At 42.0% G+C, this 17,729-nt stretch overlaps 1 protein-coding gene across 4 annotated transcripts in view; it reads left to right on the forward strand.

The window, feature by feature from the left end:
* Positions 1–17,729, forward strand: part of Stxbp5 (syntaxin binding protein 5) — a 133,743-nt gene that overhangs the window by 26,662 nt on the left and 89,352 nt on the right. For all 4 annotated transcript variants that reach the window (XM_006984440.4, XM_006984439.4, XM_016002943.3 and 1 more), the window contains exons 3-4: positions 2,936–3,017; positions 4,343–4,443. In XM_006984440.4, coding sequence (XP_006984502.1) covers positions 2,936–3,017; positions 4,343–4,443 — 183 coding nt within the window. The remainder of the gene's footprint in view (positions 1–2,935; positions 3,018–4,342; positions 4,444–17,729) is intronic.

Here is a 17,729-nt window from a genome sequence, read left to right on the forward strand (position 1 = left end):
TGATAGTTAGAAAGTTGGATTATTTTGTAGTAAGAATGTTCTTTCAAAAACGTCAACATTAAGGAGCATGCATGCACAGTCACTGGTATGAAACGATATGGGTATTTGGTGTGATTCTTTTTGTCCTTTAAAGTAACAGTCTTAGCTGGTGTAACAAATTCATTGAGTTAAACAACATAAAGGGTATTATTTGATGAGTCCGTGTGTGTTTTAGTCCTCACTGCATTTCTGCACTCTAGACTGCATAGGTCTTATGTGCATCTGTGGATTAGGAAGTAGAGAAATAGAATGAATAATTATTTGAAAGTCATAGTGAACATGGTAGAGCTGGCATATGAGCTGACTTGGAAGCAGAAATCTGAATTCTCTTTGTACCTTAGATGTTCCTGTGGCACCGAAAGTAAACGAGCTAGCTAACCACTCTCCCCACCCACACATTTCCTCCGGCAGACTGGGCTTACTATATTTGCAGTAGGGCAGAAACTCCGACATACTACCAGGGTCAGAACTGCTTGATGTAAATTGTATGCTTTTCCCATGCTGTATTTCATGATCACACACACACACACACACACACACACACACACACACACACACACACACCATATCCATTCTTTAAAGTTTATTTAAGCTTTCTGTTAAAGCGCAGTCATGACTTACTGTGATACCTCCCTACCCATCCTCTGTCCACAGGGCCATGCTGGTAGGACCCTTTGAGGCTGGCTACATCTGCATCACTACTAATCAAAGGGAGAGGAATGAAATCAGGAACTCTGGGCAGGATGGCTTCTTAGACCAAGTACATAGATGTGCTAAGGCATAGTGCTTACTTTTGATAGATGGTGAGAGTCATTCTGTCATGTCTGGATGTTGTGTTTATGACCCGTAGGTGACTGTATTAGGTGGTACAGGACAGTTTTGTATAGCACTGTCTGCAGCACAAGAACAGAAGCTTTCTTGACTTTGAGGCAGTTGACTTCTGGACTTCAAGGTGTTTTCTGTGATAAACCACTGATTGACACTCAAAGTAAAGAGGATTTCTCAAGGCCAGGAGACTACTCCTAAGCCTGCCCCAGTGAGGAGAGCTGCTTTTATATTCTTTGCTTCTAGTAGTCAGTTTTGTTTATTGTTAAATCTTTTGTCTATTAAATTTTATATTCTTATAAAGCAGTTCTCCATACTATTATATATCTTGTTAAAATCTGAATTGCAGAACAGATCTGTTTAAAAATAAAAATAAAAAATGTCTAAGAGGATTTCACAAAACTAGTCTCTACAATTTCCCCTCTTGTCCAGTGTGGTTAACATAACTGTGGGTGATTAAAAAACAAGAATAAGAATCTTTGGTGTATATGTTGTTGGAGATTGAAGCCCAGAGTTTTATACAAACTAGGCAAGCTTGTAACACGAGCTATATCCTTAGCCTTTGGTTTTTGAAAATCAAATCTCCAGTTGACCTCCACTGTGGAATCTTCCTGCCTCTGCCTTCTAAGTGCTGGAATAGCAGGCAGGAACCACCACACTCAGCTAGTAAGACCCTCAGTGCTACATTCGTGTCTCATTGCTAGGCTCTTTTCAAGTTCTGCAGGGACAAGGCTGATCTCACATCTTATAGTTGGATAGTTACGGCTGTGTTTTACTCCTGAGAAACAACTCTGAGCTCCAGACAACAGACCTCAGCTCAAAGAACACGTCTTTGATTAATATTGAAAGAGCAGTGGGTGGAGGGATTTATAGCTCAGTGGTAGAACATTTGCTTTTCATGAATGAGGCCCTGAGGTTGATGCATAGCAAGAAAGGAAAAGTCTACAAAATAGAATTTAACTTATGGTGCATTTGCTTTTGCATTAAGCAGAACTTGGGCTGGAGTTTATTAAAATCACCAAGTGTTTTAAACCTGTCTTTTTACTTTGTATTATTTAGTAGCTACCAAAAATAGGGTGGCAGTGTGTTAAAACAATTGCATTCTCATTTCAGGTTAATGAAAGTATAATGCACACAGCAGTGCCTCACAGAAAATTCTGCAAATGTATGTTTTTTGTTAGGTTTCGATCTTTATTCGGTGTATCTAAGAAAATAGGACGAGGGATGTAACCTAGTAGAACATGTACTTAACATGCACAAAAGCCAGGTTCATCCCAAGCACTGGGAAAAAGGAAAGGAGGAGGTGAGGAGAAGACAAATGGAGACCATGGAGCCATGAAGGATATTTGGGTTGTATTCTGCTAGTTTCTGGTATACACAGATCTCATGTTAATTAACTTCTGTGCCTCACTTTTCTTGTCTGTTTAGTTTAAATGAGGAATAATAATATGTTCTTCCTGGATTATGACAGCTAAATGAATTAGTTTATATAACATTTACAATAATACCCAGTACAGAGAGAATATTAGTTAAAATGTGCTTTTACATGTGCAATGTCTCCCATCCATCCTAACTGAAAAGCATTAGAACATTGATTGTTTTTTTCATGCTGCATCGAGCAGTGTGGTTATATAGTTAGTTCTTGGTTATATTTTTAGTTTTAAAATGCCACTGTTGGATTGAAAAATGATAGTAAAAAGGATATTTTTAAGTGATATTTGCCTGCTAAGGGAAAAATCAGTACTCTGAAGATCAACTACCATTTTTCTCTTGTTACTTTAAGAGGAATGAAAGAGTTTGGGTCAAAGTATACTAATAAACCTTATTATCTTGTTTTGTTTATTACTGATTTTTAATGCTTTTTTTCTAGAAGGAATGGTTTTCCTATTTATTTTAAAACTATAATCTATAAGATTTGTAGTTATAAGAAAAAAGAAAACTAAAGCCCTAATTACCTCAGCCTCATTAAGTGGTGTGGATTGAATATCAGGTCATCAGAATATTTATTATTTAGATAAAAGTTTCTTTTACAAGTACACCTGCTAAAACTCCTTAATGGGACCGATGGCAGCTTTGGTCGTCCAGGAGTGGAGTGTTATTGCCAACATGACAGCGGAGCGGCGGTAATTCAACTCCAGTTCCTGATTAATGAGGTTAGTGACTTGTGTTTATTCCTCCTACTTAGAGCCGAAATTAGAGCACATCTAGTTTTTCTGATTGCTCGCATATACTTATATTTAAATATCTGAACCTAAATGTAATTTCTTGTGAGTCAGAGGCAGTCATAATTCATTTTAAGGTGCTACCACAGATAGTCACCCAGTATGTTTTCTTGGAATAATGTTGCAAGTACAATAGTGTGGGTAGATATTTTTGATACCTGATGGTATATTTTAGCTATTATTTCAAGGATTTTGAAAGTTACATAACATCAGAAAGTCGTCTATATTGAGATGGTGTTAAATACAGAGCTCATTATAGGTAAGAGAATGTATTTTAATAGGGTGCTTCAGAATATATGCAGGGAAAAGCTTCCATTCGAGAGTGTATTGTATTGCTTATTGGCTTTGTTTCTGAGAAGGAAGTATGAAGGGAACTAGAGAAGATGCCATTTTATAACATAGGAAACTGCTCGCAGGGAGACTGCTGAGAAAGACTTACTTCCTTTAAATCTGAGGATAGTCTGTAGACATTCTTTTTGCCCCAGATACTTAGGGTCTATGGAATAAGTCACAAAATGTGCATGACAGATGGGCCGGTGGGGTGGCTCATTGGGCAAAGGCATCTTAGTGAGTTTAGACATGTCACTAAATCGACCCCTTAGTCTACAGATTGTTCATCCTTTTTACGGATCACTCTCTCTCTCTCTGAGCTTTTCGGGAAATGGACTTGCAGAGGTTCTTGCTCTGAAAATTCTGACTTGTTGGACTTTGGCAAGACTGAGTCACCTGTGTGGCTCTAGGGCCACTCACTTTCTTACCTGTGAGTGATTGTATAAACTAACAGGATGTTTTAATGTAACCAGTCAGAGTTTTCAGTTGTTCAGAGCGGAATAGTATCATTATTCTATTATTATAATCTGAATAAAGGACTCCCATTAGTGCTTGTTGTACATAAATAAAATGAGGTCGCTTTATTTTATAATTTGTTTTTATTAAAAATGTATCTATAATAATGACCAAATGATTTAGAGTCTAAATAATTTTGGAGATTTTAGCCCTCCCATCAGATCCTAGTATACTTTTGGATTATAAGGTGCTAAATTACTGAAGAAGTTAAAACATTAATTATATATATATATCATACTCTTCTACATCTGCTGTTGAGAATTTGGGTGAGGCAAATATTCTTTAAAACTCTAATTTATTGGCTAAATGTTTTCAAATTGAAGCTGTTTTGGCACCTCTTTGGAAACACTATTGTAAAATTGTTACATATAAAATACATTGTTGCATAAAAGATACACTTTATTTTCAAGGGAGCCCTTGTGAGTGCCTTGGCTGATGACACCTTACACTTGTGGAATTTACGTCAGAAAAGGCCTGCCATACTACATTCACTTAAATTTTGCAGAGAAAGGTAAGGATTCTCTTTTTTCATACAAATAGAACATTTGCTATTCTGTTGTGATGTACTTTTCTGGGCTATATTCTTTTGGGGTTGTGTGTGGTGCACTTACTGTAGACTATAAGAAGTAATTTCAGTGTCACAGGATACACAATGACAGCAGAGTTCTGTAGCTAGAGTTTTCCTGCCTTGCCCACAGTCAGGACAAATCTCTGTCACCCGCCAGTCCCACAGCCGCTCAGACCCAACCAAGTAAACACAGAGACTTATATTGCTTACAAACTGTATGGCCATGGCAGGCTTCTTGTTAACTATTCTTATATCTTAAAGTAACGCATTTCTACAAATCTAGATCTTGCTACGTGGCTCGTGGCTTACCAGCATCTTCACATGCTGCTTGTCCTGGCAGTGGCTGGCAGCGTCTCCTTCTGCCTTCCTGTTCTTTTATTTCTCCTCTGTTAGTCCCGCCTATACTTCCTGCCTAGCTACGACCAATCAGGTTTTATTTATTGACCAATCAGAGCAACTTGACATACAGATCATCCCCCAGTACAGCCAAGTGCAGACCATCTCAAACACCTGCACTCAGGCCCATGGTCCTAATCATCCTCTATGCAAACCTGCTGGGTAACTCCACAAGGAACCCAAGAAGGGCTCCCACAGGACATACATTAACATCCCACAGCAGAGTTCTTCCTTTCCAAAGAGAATTGTATAAATTATCTTTTTTTATAGCAATAACTACAATATAGGCATAAAGGTGATAACAATCCCCTTGTAGCTCCTGTTTTCTTTATAATGAAGAAAGGACACTGTATACAGTCTTCTGTAACCTGTTTCCTTTAACTGCATACCTAATAGTTATCTTACATCGGCACCTTCACATCTCTCCTGGTCATTTTCACTCTCATAGTGTATGAGAGGGTCCTAATGTGTTCAGTGATCTTCATCATCTCCATATGGCATTCTCAGTGTTTGTAGCATTTTCAGACTATTGTTCCTGTTGCTTCTTTGTGTTGGGCTGTTAGAAAATATACATATATATATATATATATATATATATACATATATATATATACATATGTAAATATATCTAAAAGATAAATTTCTAGACATAGAATAGTTGGTCTAAAAAATCCGTCATAAGATTTGTGAACTTTAGGCATTGACTGAAGATGTCTTCATCCCAATTTTATTAAACACTGTCCTCCAAATGTTTTTATATAACTATTAAGTTTTCATTATTATGCCTCATCTTTGATTCATATGGAACTTACTTTTGGCATGAAATATGAGTTAGTATATAATCACAGTTTATGAGACTGTTTCTAGGTGTGTGTGTGTGTGTGTGTGTGTGTGTGTGTGTGTGGTAGTAATAGTAATAGAAGTAGTTGGCATTAAAGATAAAATCACTTCTTTTCTCCAAGGATTAGCCTATGTTACTGTTTTGATGAGGGTTGTATTTACCTGATATATATATATATATATACATATATATATATGTATATATATATACATATATATATATATGACATATATAATCTGTATATACAGATCAGTCTTTGACTGTGGGCTTCTGCCCCAAATAGCCTTCCACACTAGGGCAAGGCAAGCCAAAGTGGCCTCTGAAAATACAGTATGTCATAGTGCCACCAATCTGAGGGCATAACTGCATTGAATGTGAGTGGGTGGGAAGACAGAGTAAACCTATCCAGAGGTCAGGAACTATTTGTTGTTGTTTACATCCTGATTGGGAAGCTAAAACACATAACTTATGTCAATTCAGCCATGCTTGCTTCTGGAAGGGCAGGAGTAAACGAGAAGTTAGTAGCAAAGTCCGTGGAGAAAGCAAAGAAGCAAAAAGTCAAGATTAGGCTGTTTTCTGTCTCTTGGGAATCAGTCTGACCTCTTGACATCTGCACAGTTCTTTCATGTGTTTGCCAATGGGATCTCAGGGGCAGCTCTGTCTGTCTCAGTGTCATGGCATGGATGTCGATGGACATGTGGTCCTCGTACCTCCGCTCCCATCAGCGCGGTGCTTTGGTGGAGCTGTCATGGCATGGATGTCGATGGACATGTGGTCCTTGTACCTCCGCTCCCATCAGCGCGGTGCTGCGGTGGAGCTGGAGATGTAGCAGGATGGCTGCCACACTCAGAATTTTGCCCCCAAGAGGGCATTTGGCAATGTCGAGAGACAACTTTCAATGTCCAGGGAGGAGGAGGCGTCCTGCTGCCTTCTAGTGGGTAAATGCCAGGGATTCTACTCTCCCTGTGTTACAGTGCATAGATGATACCCACAACAGAGAACTGTGTGGTCCAAAATAGGAGAAGCATCAAAATTAAGAAACCCCGAATTGTAGCAAGTCAAAATGACAGCATTTGGTCAGTGTAGTGATGTAGAAGTTCTTGTAAACTACTATTTGTGGTATTGTGTTCCCCCAAATATTGTGCATGCTAATAAACTTATCTGAGGTCAGAGACAGAGCAGCCACAATATTAAACATAAAGGATAGGCAGTGGTAGCACACGGCTTTAATCCTAGCATTCCAGAGGCAGAAATCCATCTGTTCAAGGATACAGACAGGCATGGTGACTCATGCCTTTAATCCTAGGGAGTGGAGGTAGAAAGCAGAAAGGTATATAAGGCGTGGGGACCAGAAACTAGAAGCATTTGGCTGGTTAAGCTTTCAGGCTTCTAGCAGCAGTTCAGCTGAGAGCCATTGGGATGAGGACACAGAAGCTTCCAGTCTGAGGAAACAAGACCAGCTGAGAAGTTGGCCAGGGGATGTTAGCTGTGGCTTGTTCTGGCTCTCTGATCTTCCAGCATTCACCCCAATAACTGGCCTCAGGTTTGATTTTATTAATAAGAACTTTTAAGATTCATGCTACAACTATTCATTAGAAAGAGCTTTCCAGGAGCAAGACTTCCAGCAGAAGGATGTGTCTGGTGCCTCAGTTGTCAGTGATGTGCCCATGTTTTCAGCTGGACAGGGGAGTGTGGCAGGACATTGTCCAGGCTCACAAGCATATTCAGGATGGGATACCTGTTAAATACTCTTAATGAAATAACTAAATATCAAGGGATCCAGTGTTAGGAACTGACGATAATCAAATATGGAGGTTGTCTGCATAGCGGTATTTCCAAGGATAGTGTTACAGTTTTGATATGGAGTCCTTGTGGTGCTTGTCCAGTCCAGTCAGAGGACGATGCCCCACAGCTGCAAGCCTGGTTTTCTGATGCTATGGAAATTAGGAGGTGGAACCTAGTGGAAAGAAGTAGGTCATTAGGTGTGGAGTCTTCAATATATTACCCTTCACCCCTTCCTGTTGCTTGCTCTGCGTCCTGTTCCCCACAAAGTGAAGAATTTCCTCTGTCACATGCTCCTCCAGCCATCATGTCTACCCAGGCTACTCTCGTGGGGCCAGTCTACTGTGATCGGTACCTGGGAAACTGGGAGCCCCAGTCAGTCCTCTTTCCTCCCTTAATTTGTTTTAATCAGGTGCTTTGGTCACAGCAATGAAAGTTAATGAATACAGAGCCTCCAAGGAATTGTGGTAGACACTGGTGGGGAAATGGTACGCCAGCTTAAGATGCGTTGGCAGGTAAAGATCCCTTCGTGAGAAATGCACAGCAGTGGCGTTTTCAGTAAATGAAGCCTGGTGTTGGTTGTCTACCCCCTCCCCCACCCTTGATTGGGCACCATTATGTAAGGCGCCAGCTTGGCAGCTTGCACAGTTGTATGCCATGGTTGTAAAATTGGCACATGAAGTGAACTGATGGAATTCCCAATTCTAGACCTGTAAGATGGTTTTGCACATAACTCACAGAGGCTAGTTAAGCCTGTTCAAAGTTCAGATCCCCCAAAGTGTTTATGAGGGCAGCGGTAAACAAGAAATTGAGGCAGGACTGTTTCTTGAATACATCCTTTGGAAGAGATTCCCTGTGATGGCTGTGAACAGTTGGGGTGATAGGACCTAGCTAGCAATGGCCCTCTGTCTTCATGTGGCTGCCAGGTGAGAGGTACTGGACCAGGTGCCTAGTTTTCCTCAGCATGTGGCTCTCGGCACGGGGAGATGGAAGAAGGGGTGTCGCACGAATCTTAAAAGTTCTTATTAATAAAATCAAACCTGAGGCGAGTTATTGGGGTCCATGCTGGTAGATCAGAGAGCCAGAACAAGCCACAGCTATCTCACCTCACCGGATCCTCAGCTGGTCTTGTCTCCTCAGACTGGAGGCCTCTGAGTCCTCATCTGGAATGGGTCTCAGCTGAATTACTGCTCAAAAGCCTGAATGCTTAACCAGCCAAAATCTTAACCAGCCAAATGCTTAACCAGCCAAATGCCTCTAGTTTCTGGTCCTCAAGCCTTATATACCTTTCTGCTTTACCATCACTCCCTAGGATTAAAGGCTTGCTTCCTGGGATTAAAGGTGTGTGTCACCATGCTTGGCTATTTCCAATGTGGCCTTGAACTCACAGAGATCCAGAGGGATTTCTATCTCTGGAATGCTAGGATTAAAGGTGTGAGTGCCACCATTTTCTAGCCTTTGTATCTAGTGGCTGTCTGTTCTCTGACCCCAGATAAATTTATTAGAGTACACAATATTTTGGGGAACACAATACCACCACAAAGGGGTTTGCCTCAGCTGTGGGGCTCCCCAGGGCAACAGTGCCTGCTCCACCTGAAGGCTTTGCATTAAAAAACTCCATGGTGCTCTGAAGATTTCTATCAAAGGAGCTTCCCCTGGCTGGGGAGAGGGAAAGGGGGCAAATCTGCAATGCTCTGCCCATCTATCCATCTTTGTAGGGATCTGTTCTTTGCTAATTGTAAGTGCTTTATAGTTGGTATTTATGTTCTATATCAAGCAGGATATGGTCTGCATTATGCTTATTTAGCTACTCTGTACACCATTTTGTGGGCTTCTTGGAAATACTATTCTTTATTGCCCTGTTTACCCCAGAATCTCTGAGGAACAGTCAGTCTTTTAAATATTGTCAGTTCCTGAAGCTAAAGGGAAGAGAACGTGCTAAAACCATTGGCCCTTAAGAAAGATCCTACACTGAAGTGATACTCATCTCTTGCACTCTTATTTCAAGAGCCAGAGCATATCATGTGGCTGTCCCTAACTTGAGTGATAGATCCAGCAAAAGAGAAATCAGCAACAGTGGGTGATGATGACCTCACTGCAGCAGTGAGCCAGTGGGTGATGGTGACCACACTGCAGTCATGGGTGATGGTGACCACACTGCAGCAGTAAGTCAGTGGGTGATGGTGACCACACTGCAGCAGTGGGAGGTGATGAGCACACTGCAGCAGTGGGAGGTGATGAGCACACTGCAGCAGTGGGAGGCGATGAGCACACTGCAGCAGTGGGAGGCGGTGAGCACACTGCAGCAGTGGGAGGTAGTGATGAGCACACTGCAGCAGTGGGAGGCGATGAGCACACTGCAGCAGTGGGAGGCGGTGACCACACTGCAGCAGTGGGAGGCGGTGACCACACTGCAGCAGTGGGAGGCGGTGACCACACTGCAGCAGTGGGAGGCGGTGAGCACACTGCAGCAGTGGGAGGCGGTGAGCACACTGCAGCAGTGGGAGGCGGTGAGCACACTGCAGCAGTGGGAGGCGGTGAGCACACTGCAGCAGTGGGTGATGAGCACACTGCAGCAGTGGGTGATGAGCACACTGCAGCAGTGGGAGGCGATGAGCACACTGCAGCAGTGGGAGGCGATGAGCACACTGCAGCAGTGGGAGGTGATGATGAGCACACTGCAGCAGTGGGAGGTGATGATGAGCACACTGCAGCAGTGGGAGGCGATGAGCACACTGCAGCAGTGGGAGGTGATGATGAGCACACTGCAGCAGTGGGAGGCGATGAGCACACTGCAGCAGTGGGAGGTGATGATGAGCACACTGCAGCAGTGGGAGGCGATGAGCACACTGCAGCAGTGGGAGGCGATGAGCACACTGCAGCAGTGGGAGGCGGTGAGCACACTGCAGCAGTGGGAGGCGATGAGCACACTGCAGCAGTGGGAGGCGATGAGCACACTGCAGCAGTGGGAGGCGATGAGCACACTGCAGCAGTGGGAGGCGGTGACCACACTGCAGCAGTGGGAGGCGGTGACCACACTGCAGCAGTGGGAGGCGATAAGCACACTGCAGCAGTGGGAGGCGATGAGCACACTGCAGCAGTGGGAGGCGATGAGCACACTGCAGCAGTGGGAGGCGATGAGCACACTGCAGCAGTGGGAGGCGATGAGCACACTGCAGCAGTGGGAGGTGATGATGAGCACACTGCAGCAGTGGGAGGCGATGTCCACACTGCAGCAGTGGGAGGCGGTGAGCACACTGCAGCAGTGGGAGGCGATGTCCACACTGCAGCAGTGGGAGGTGATGATGAGCACACTGCAGCAGTGGGAGGCGATGATGAGCACACTGCAGCAGTGGGAGGCGATGATGAGCACACTGCAGCAGTGGGAGGTGATGACCACACTGCAGCAGTGGGAGGCGATGATGAACACACTGCAGCAGTGGGAGGTGGTGAGCACACTGCAGCAGTGGGAGGTGATGATGAGCACACTGCAGCAGTGGGAGGCGGTGAGCACACTGCAGCAGTGGGAGGCGATGTCCACACTGCAGCAGTGGGAGGTGATGATGAGCACACTGCAGCAGTGGGAGGTGATGATGAGCACACTGCAGCAGTGGGAGGCGATGATGAGCACACTGCAGCAGTGGGAGGTGATGACCACACTGCAGCAGTGGGAGGTGATGATGAACACACTGCAGCAGTGGGAGGTGATGATGACCACACTGCAGCAGTGGGAGGTGATGTCCACACTGCAGCAGTGGGAGGTGATGATGTCCACACTGCAGCAGTGGGAGGCGGTGACCACACTGCTTACTTTTACAGTGGGCATCAAACTTCTGGGGACAGGAGCCTCGTTTGCTCTCTCTAGTTTAACTCTACATGAGTTAATTACTGAATTACTGTTTCTCTTTTATGCCATTTGCATTTTTGCTTGTGAAACTAAGAAAGGTAGGAAAACCATGAAAAATGCACTAAATGCTATTTGTAAGATTCGGGAGAATTGTTGTCCTAAGCCTGCAGGTCTTGTGCATTGTTTTGTCTTAAGTAATAGTTAGATTATATTTTAGTGAAGATTTCTGTACATATAATAGAAATTCTATATAGTAATTAAAATTATTTTTCATAATATACATTTCTAGTTAGTTATTTTTTTGAATTGTAGTAAATTATAGTATATAAAATTACCACTTCTTTAGAAATTTAACTTACAGCTAATTTTAAGCTTATAGTCTTGTGAAAATCCATAATGTGAATATCTTTTAATAGGTTGAGCTTTGGTGGTGTTTAAGAAAAAATAAAACAGTTGAGTGTCAAGTCTACAAATTTGAGAAAATTACTTTGCAGCTTTGTGTGATGATTTTCTAATTTACGGAAAAATTTTCTCTAAGCCTTGTAGTCCTGACTGTTTTATTTCTCTTAAATGCTGAAGTTTTTCTTTTTTTTTTTTCTTTTTTTTTTTTTTTTCCTAATTCCCCATTTACTTGAGGATAGTTGTAGAACATGTATCTTAGTCCTGACTGCTGAGCAGATATTTGGCATAATAAACAAGAGTGATGTGGGTCTTACTTTTAGGATATTGGTCAAAGCTAAGAAGACTAAACTTCCCAGATGCCCAATTAAATGCCGTTTATTCATACTGAATGAGTAAATATGCATTTCTGTTTCCATAGAATGGTTTTCGATTTTGCATAAGAAAACCTTAGGAATGTCCTGGTTGAACAGACACCTGATTGGCAACTGAAACACCAGAGCTGCTTTTCCCTACCATTCCTGTAGCTTGTGGATGGGCAGGTGGCTGTCTTCTCCCTGTTTTCCATGGTTTCCTCATGTGCTGGGCCCTCGTTTCTTCTGAGAATAGCAGCCACACTGGAGTAGAGCTGATACAATGACTTCATCTTGGTCACATCACCAAATATAGTCACATTCTTCTCTGCTGTGGGACAGGGATGGCTAGGACTTCAACATGTGATGGAAACTGGTTGATCATAAAATGAAGTGGTTTGTAGCCAATCAGAGTACAGGGTAGAAGTGAAGACTAAAAAGAAAAAGTAAACATATTTTCAGAAGTCACAGAAAAAACTCAATTTCATTTTTTTCCCTATAATTAGTATGCAGCTTCTTATGCGATCTCCAGGTTCAGAGCCCTTTAGAGATTAATCTGCCATGTACTTTTTACCACAGGAATTTATTTGCCAGTGGTGTGAACCATAGCATCGAAAGGAATTGGTAAAGTGTTATGTATTAGGGAATACTCTAGCGTGGTCTTTACTGCTCTGACCCCTGTTACAGATTCAACTGTGTCTCCCAAAATAATGTTCAAGTTCTAACCCCTAAATGTGACCTTATTTAAAGGTAGGGTCTTTCCAATGAAGCAAGGTTAATGTGGCCAGCACTTACCTGACTGATGTCCTTATAAGAGAAAATGAACATACACACACACACACACCCACACACCCACACACACCCACACACACACACCGGGGAGGGAAGGGAGAATGAATATCATGTAATGACATTTGATATTATAACAGATTGGAGTAATGAATCTTTAATTAAGGATAGCTGGCAATACCAGAAGCTAAAAGAGAGGGGCCGGGGGTGACGGTGCAGAGCCTGCTCCAGAGCCCTCAGAACCCTATGGACATCTGGGTGTCCGTCCTGTACTTTCAGAAGTGCAAGAGAAGAAATTCTGCTTGTGTTAATTTACCGTGCTGGTCCTCGACACTAACATGCTTCTCTTGTTCTTCCTTGGTATTGGCAACCTTGTCATGCACCATTGAGTTTATTCATGCAGAGGAGAAGTCCTTGGCTTTGATAGCAACTGAGAATTTGATAAGCGAAATTCTATTTGGCACTTGCAGAAAATGTTCCACTTGGCTTCCACTTTGATATTTTTCCCTTTGAAGGACATTTAATTAGGAAGAAGTCATGGATTAATAAGCAGATACAGCCACCTCCTCCTCCTCCTTTTAACTCATCACTATGAATTAGAATGAGCATTATTCTCAACAGTGCTGTTTTTTTCCATGAGTTTTGAAATAACAATATAAAAAATGAAAACTAAAAATTAAATTAAATATATAGACTCCCTACTCAGGGCTAAAGTTGTCTAAAGCTAACCTTGATCATATAGTTCTTATTGTTTATGAAACTTCCATATAAATGTTATTTATTCTCAGGAAATCAAGAAAATATTCTTCACTGAAATGTTATAGGGAGGACTTTTCCTCCTCAAATGTCCTAATACTTGCAAGGTGATACTGAAATATATTTCTAAAGATGCGTTTTTATATATGGCTATTTTATTTAATTATAGGTGCATATTTTTAATTTAAAGAATAATTATGCATTCTAAATTAAATTATCTAATGCATTAGTTCTCATACTCAGAATTTAGTTTGCTTTAACTATCGTGGAAGAATCATTGATATTTAATAAAAATCTCACAAGAAAAGGACTGTTTGGCAGTTGGAGTGACTCACTTCTCTTGCAGCCCCGCGGTGGGGAGTGAGCACTCCTGGTTTGCGGCAGACACTGGCTGTTCGCCATGCGTCACTTTCTGAGTGGCATAAATAAATTAACATAGCAACAAAAGCTCCTTTACCACATTGTACCTTTATTTCCCGTAATATTAACCAAGCATGTGTTTTGCTGATTTACGTACCTTATACTTTTCTCAGCAGGCACATGGACATCATACAACTAAGAGCTAGAAAAGTACCATTGGCCAAAAGCCAACCTATAGCTGTCTTTCAAAGATTTTGAATTAATTTACTGCACAGATTAAATGAGAAGAAAGTAATTCGATATTGAACTAAAAAACTACAATTACAACCTCTCTTGTAATTGTACAATATTATCAAAATGCTTTCCAGCCTTTTTTTTTTTTTTTAGAAGCACATGGTCTCATGTAGCTCAGGCTGGCCTTGAAGTCCCTGATCCAAGTGATGGATTACAGGTGTGTACCACCTCACTCCAGATAAAATACTTTTCTTTGAAAGAAGCTTAATGAAGGGTACAAGCCTTTGGAATGAAAAATTTGATTGGGTGAAACTCAGGGCTGGAGAATGGCATTTGAGAATCTTGGCCAGCACTGTTCAGAAGAGATGGATGCAGTTTATCACAGGTTATCTGGATGTAACCCTGATCCACAAGAAGATGGGTGATTGGTGCAGACAGAACAAGTCATTTTAGAACATGGATATACTTAGACCAAGTTTGAAAGTGTCAAATAAAATGAGTTACCATTTGATGAATTTGAAACTATAAAAGAAAAGATGATAAGTGTTGGGTAACTTCTGAGATTAGGTATCTGTAATAACCAAAACCTTGGACAAAAAGAGGAGTTACTCAGAGAGAATCATCAGATCATGTAGGGGCCTTGCAATAAATTAACATGTAAAAGCATTAGATGAACGGAGGGGCCATGTAATACAAGAGTAGGTTCATATGTTTTATTCAATAGAATAAGTCCTATAAAAATACCAAAACAAAAAGAATGAGAAAGAACCCCCTCCTTTATAAAATGCTTAGACAGTGGCTGGAACAATTAGAAATTGTATAGTTCATTACGTTTGTGCAGTGGACAGAATGTAACCTGGGGTGCTGAGTAGACTGAGATCACATAGCTGGGCGGGGGGACGGGCAGTGCAAGTACTGCTTCAAGTTTGGGCATTTAACACATGTAATGCAATAATTATGTGGTCCTTTTCCATCATTTTTAAATGGAAATCTGTCACCAGGAAAATACTAACTAAAACCCCAGTCACCTTTCAGAAAGTGCAAGACTGAATTTCTCATGTCCTGCTGGTAAGAAAACAGTGTTCCAAGAACTCTGGCAAAGCTGTGGTGTTGTTCTCCAGGAGAGCTCCACTCTAAATATGAACGAGAGGCAGGTGCTAGTGGGACCTAAGCATCTGCTGATGTCATATACCTGTCCTTTGTCATTTAAACACGCATTCATCTAAGTGAGGTATGACTAAGTTCCCAGTTTAGTTCACCTACAAATAGGACAAGTCACCATGGGCTTGACTTAATCAGGTGAATCTTTTAATGGGCCAGGAGTCTACTTAACACATAAAGCTCAGAGACTGAGATGGATTCAGTAAAAGGACCTTGTTCTGTGTTGGTCTTGAAGATGGAGTGAGTCACATTGAAGGGCCTGAGGGAGAGCTAGGACATGTAGACTGTCTTGCAACTGTAGAAGTTGAATTTTTCTAGCAGCTCAACTGAGCTTGGAGAAGATTTTTTTACACTGGTTTCGGAAAGGTATTTAGGTTGCCGCTTGGCTGCCCAATAACCTGCGTTTCAGGCTTCTGGGTTTCTAATCAGAGTCTCCAGACGCAGGGTCTAGACATCTGTCCAGCAGAAACTGAAACAGTAAGTGAGTTTGAGTTCACTAAGTTGGTAGTGATTTATAGCCATAAAAACTACTACAGATTTTGGAATCTGAATATGGTGTCACTTAGCAAGGGGGCTGTGCTTTGAGACATGAATCATTGTCTAGTTTCATTTTGCAAGCATCTGTTGGTACTTTTCCTTGGGGAAACAAACATTTACTCAACTGGTACCATTGATAGGGCAAAACAATGATTCCTTCTAGGTTAAGCTTGCTGAGCAAGTGAGTTTAGAGGGCAGGGTTACAGGAGCTTGGGTGAAGTGTTTCAAGAATGTGGATGGCACCCAAACAGCTTCCTCATGGAAAAGTCCCATCCCAAGGATGGATGACCAACTTCTGAAAGTTGCATGGATGGACTCCTCCCTTGAGTTGACCCCCTCCCTCTCGTCTGTTCTAGCACCATCCCAAAACACTTGCAGCTGAGGCGGAATCATATGGAGGGTGAAGAGAGGCTGGAGGGAGGGATTATAATCTCGGATGGGGACCATAGGACAGATCTTGTGAATCTCTGGTTTGGGGAATACTTTGCTCTAATTTCCAGGCGGCAGCAGCCATACTGTGTGTAGAGAAAAAAAAAATTTCACAACAGCATTGTGGAACGTATCTAAATGAACTTAGGACCGCTGTGACATCACTAGTAAATAGAGTCTTGGGTTATATATGTGCTTGTTGACTGACTAAACATGTTTAAGTGGTATTCGAATTCGACAGTGGGTAGATGGGGCTTCAATTTTGGGAACACGAGAGAAAAGGCTCCAGTTGCCTCCAGTAGGCTGTCTGTAGTATGCCTGTCTGTTGGTTGCCAGTGGAACTCAGGATGGAGTGAGAAACACATTAGTGGAATCTTGAGAAAGTGCTTCCTCTTTCCACGGGGCAGAAAGATTCAGAGATTTGTCTCCTTCATACTGAATACATGATTAGCGTGTATTTTTAATTGATATTTCCCAGGGAAATGTTGAAGGTGTGACTTGATATTTTTTTCCTTGCTTCTCTATGATAAAATGCAAGTAGAGAGTGCTAAATTGAAGGAAATGTAGACAAGGAGCCAGAACTGGAGTGGAATTCTCACTTCAATGGAGGTGGTAAAGGAGAGAATACTTTTGAAAATGTAGCCTAGAGAGAAATAGCAGGTGATGACTACAGGATGTCTCAGAATCTCCCCACAGTGAAGGTAATCCCACCGCTCTCACCCAGACTGAAGGCCTATGTAAAGTTTAAAATCTCATCCTCATGTCTTAGCGAGAGCCTAGGGGGTCACTCTTGGAAGATGGTGGGATTTGTGTGCAGTAGGGTGAGACCTGGTGGTATTTATTCATTTCATTTATTAGTGAGAAAACAGCATCAGTAAAAGCACTACTAGCTTGGAGTGGAAGAGACAGGAGACCGCGGCTGCACCGTGTGCTGGCGCCGCTTTCCTGCTTCTCCATCTTGGAGGATTTCTTGACTGAGTTTTACGATCCAGTGTCTGTGCTGTGAAGATCAGAGGCGTTCACCCATTGTACTGAGTGCTCCTGTTCCCTTCTATGCTTACTGGGTTTCTTTTGTGTTTATTTTGCCTTATTTCTATTGATATGGTTTGTTAGACTTCGGTCTGCTTAGGTGTCTGAAAACAAGCAGCATTTATTAGTTCCCTGTTTCCTTAGACCTAACATTTCAGTGCCGGTTTTCATGGCAATGCTTTCCCTGCTAACTTACCCAACGAACAATTAATTTATTTGAATAAAAAACGAACACTTCAAGGCCGTGAGCTGATTCTGTGATGAGGTGACTGAGACAGAGATTTCCTTTGAAACAGTTGCAGGAGACATGCTACAG

This window comes from Peromyscus maniculatus, chromosome 16 (assembly GCF_049852395.1).
Source record: "Peromyscus maniculatus bairdii isolate BWxNUB_F1_BW_parent chromosome 16, HU_Pman_BW_mat_3.1, whole genome shotgun sequence".
Taxonomy (NCBI): Eukaryota; Metazoa; Chordata; class Mammalia; order Rodentia; family Cricetidae; genus Peromyscus; species Peromyscus maniculatus.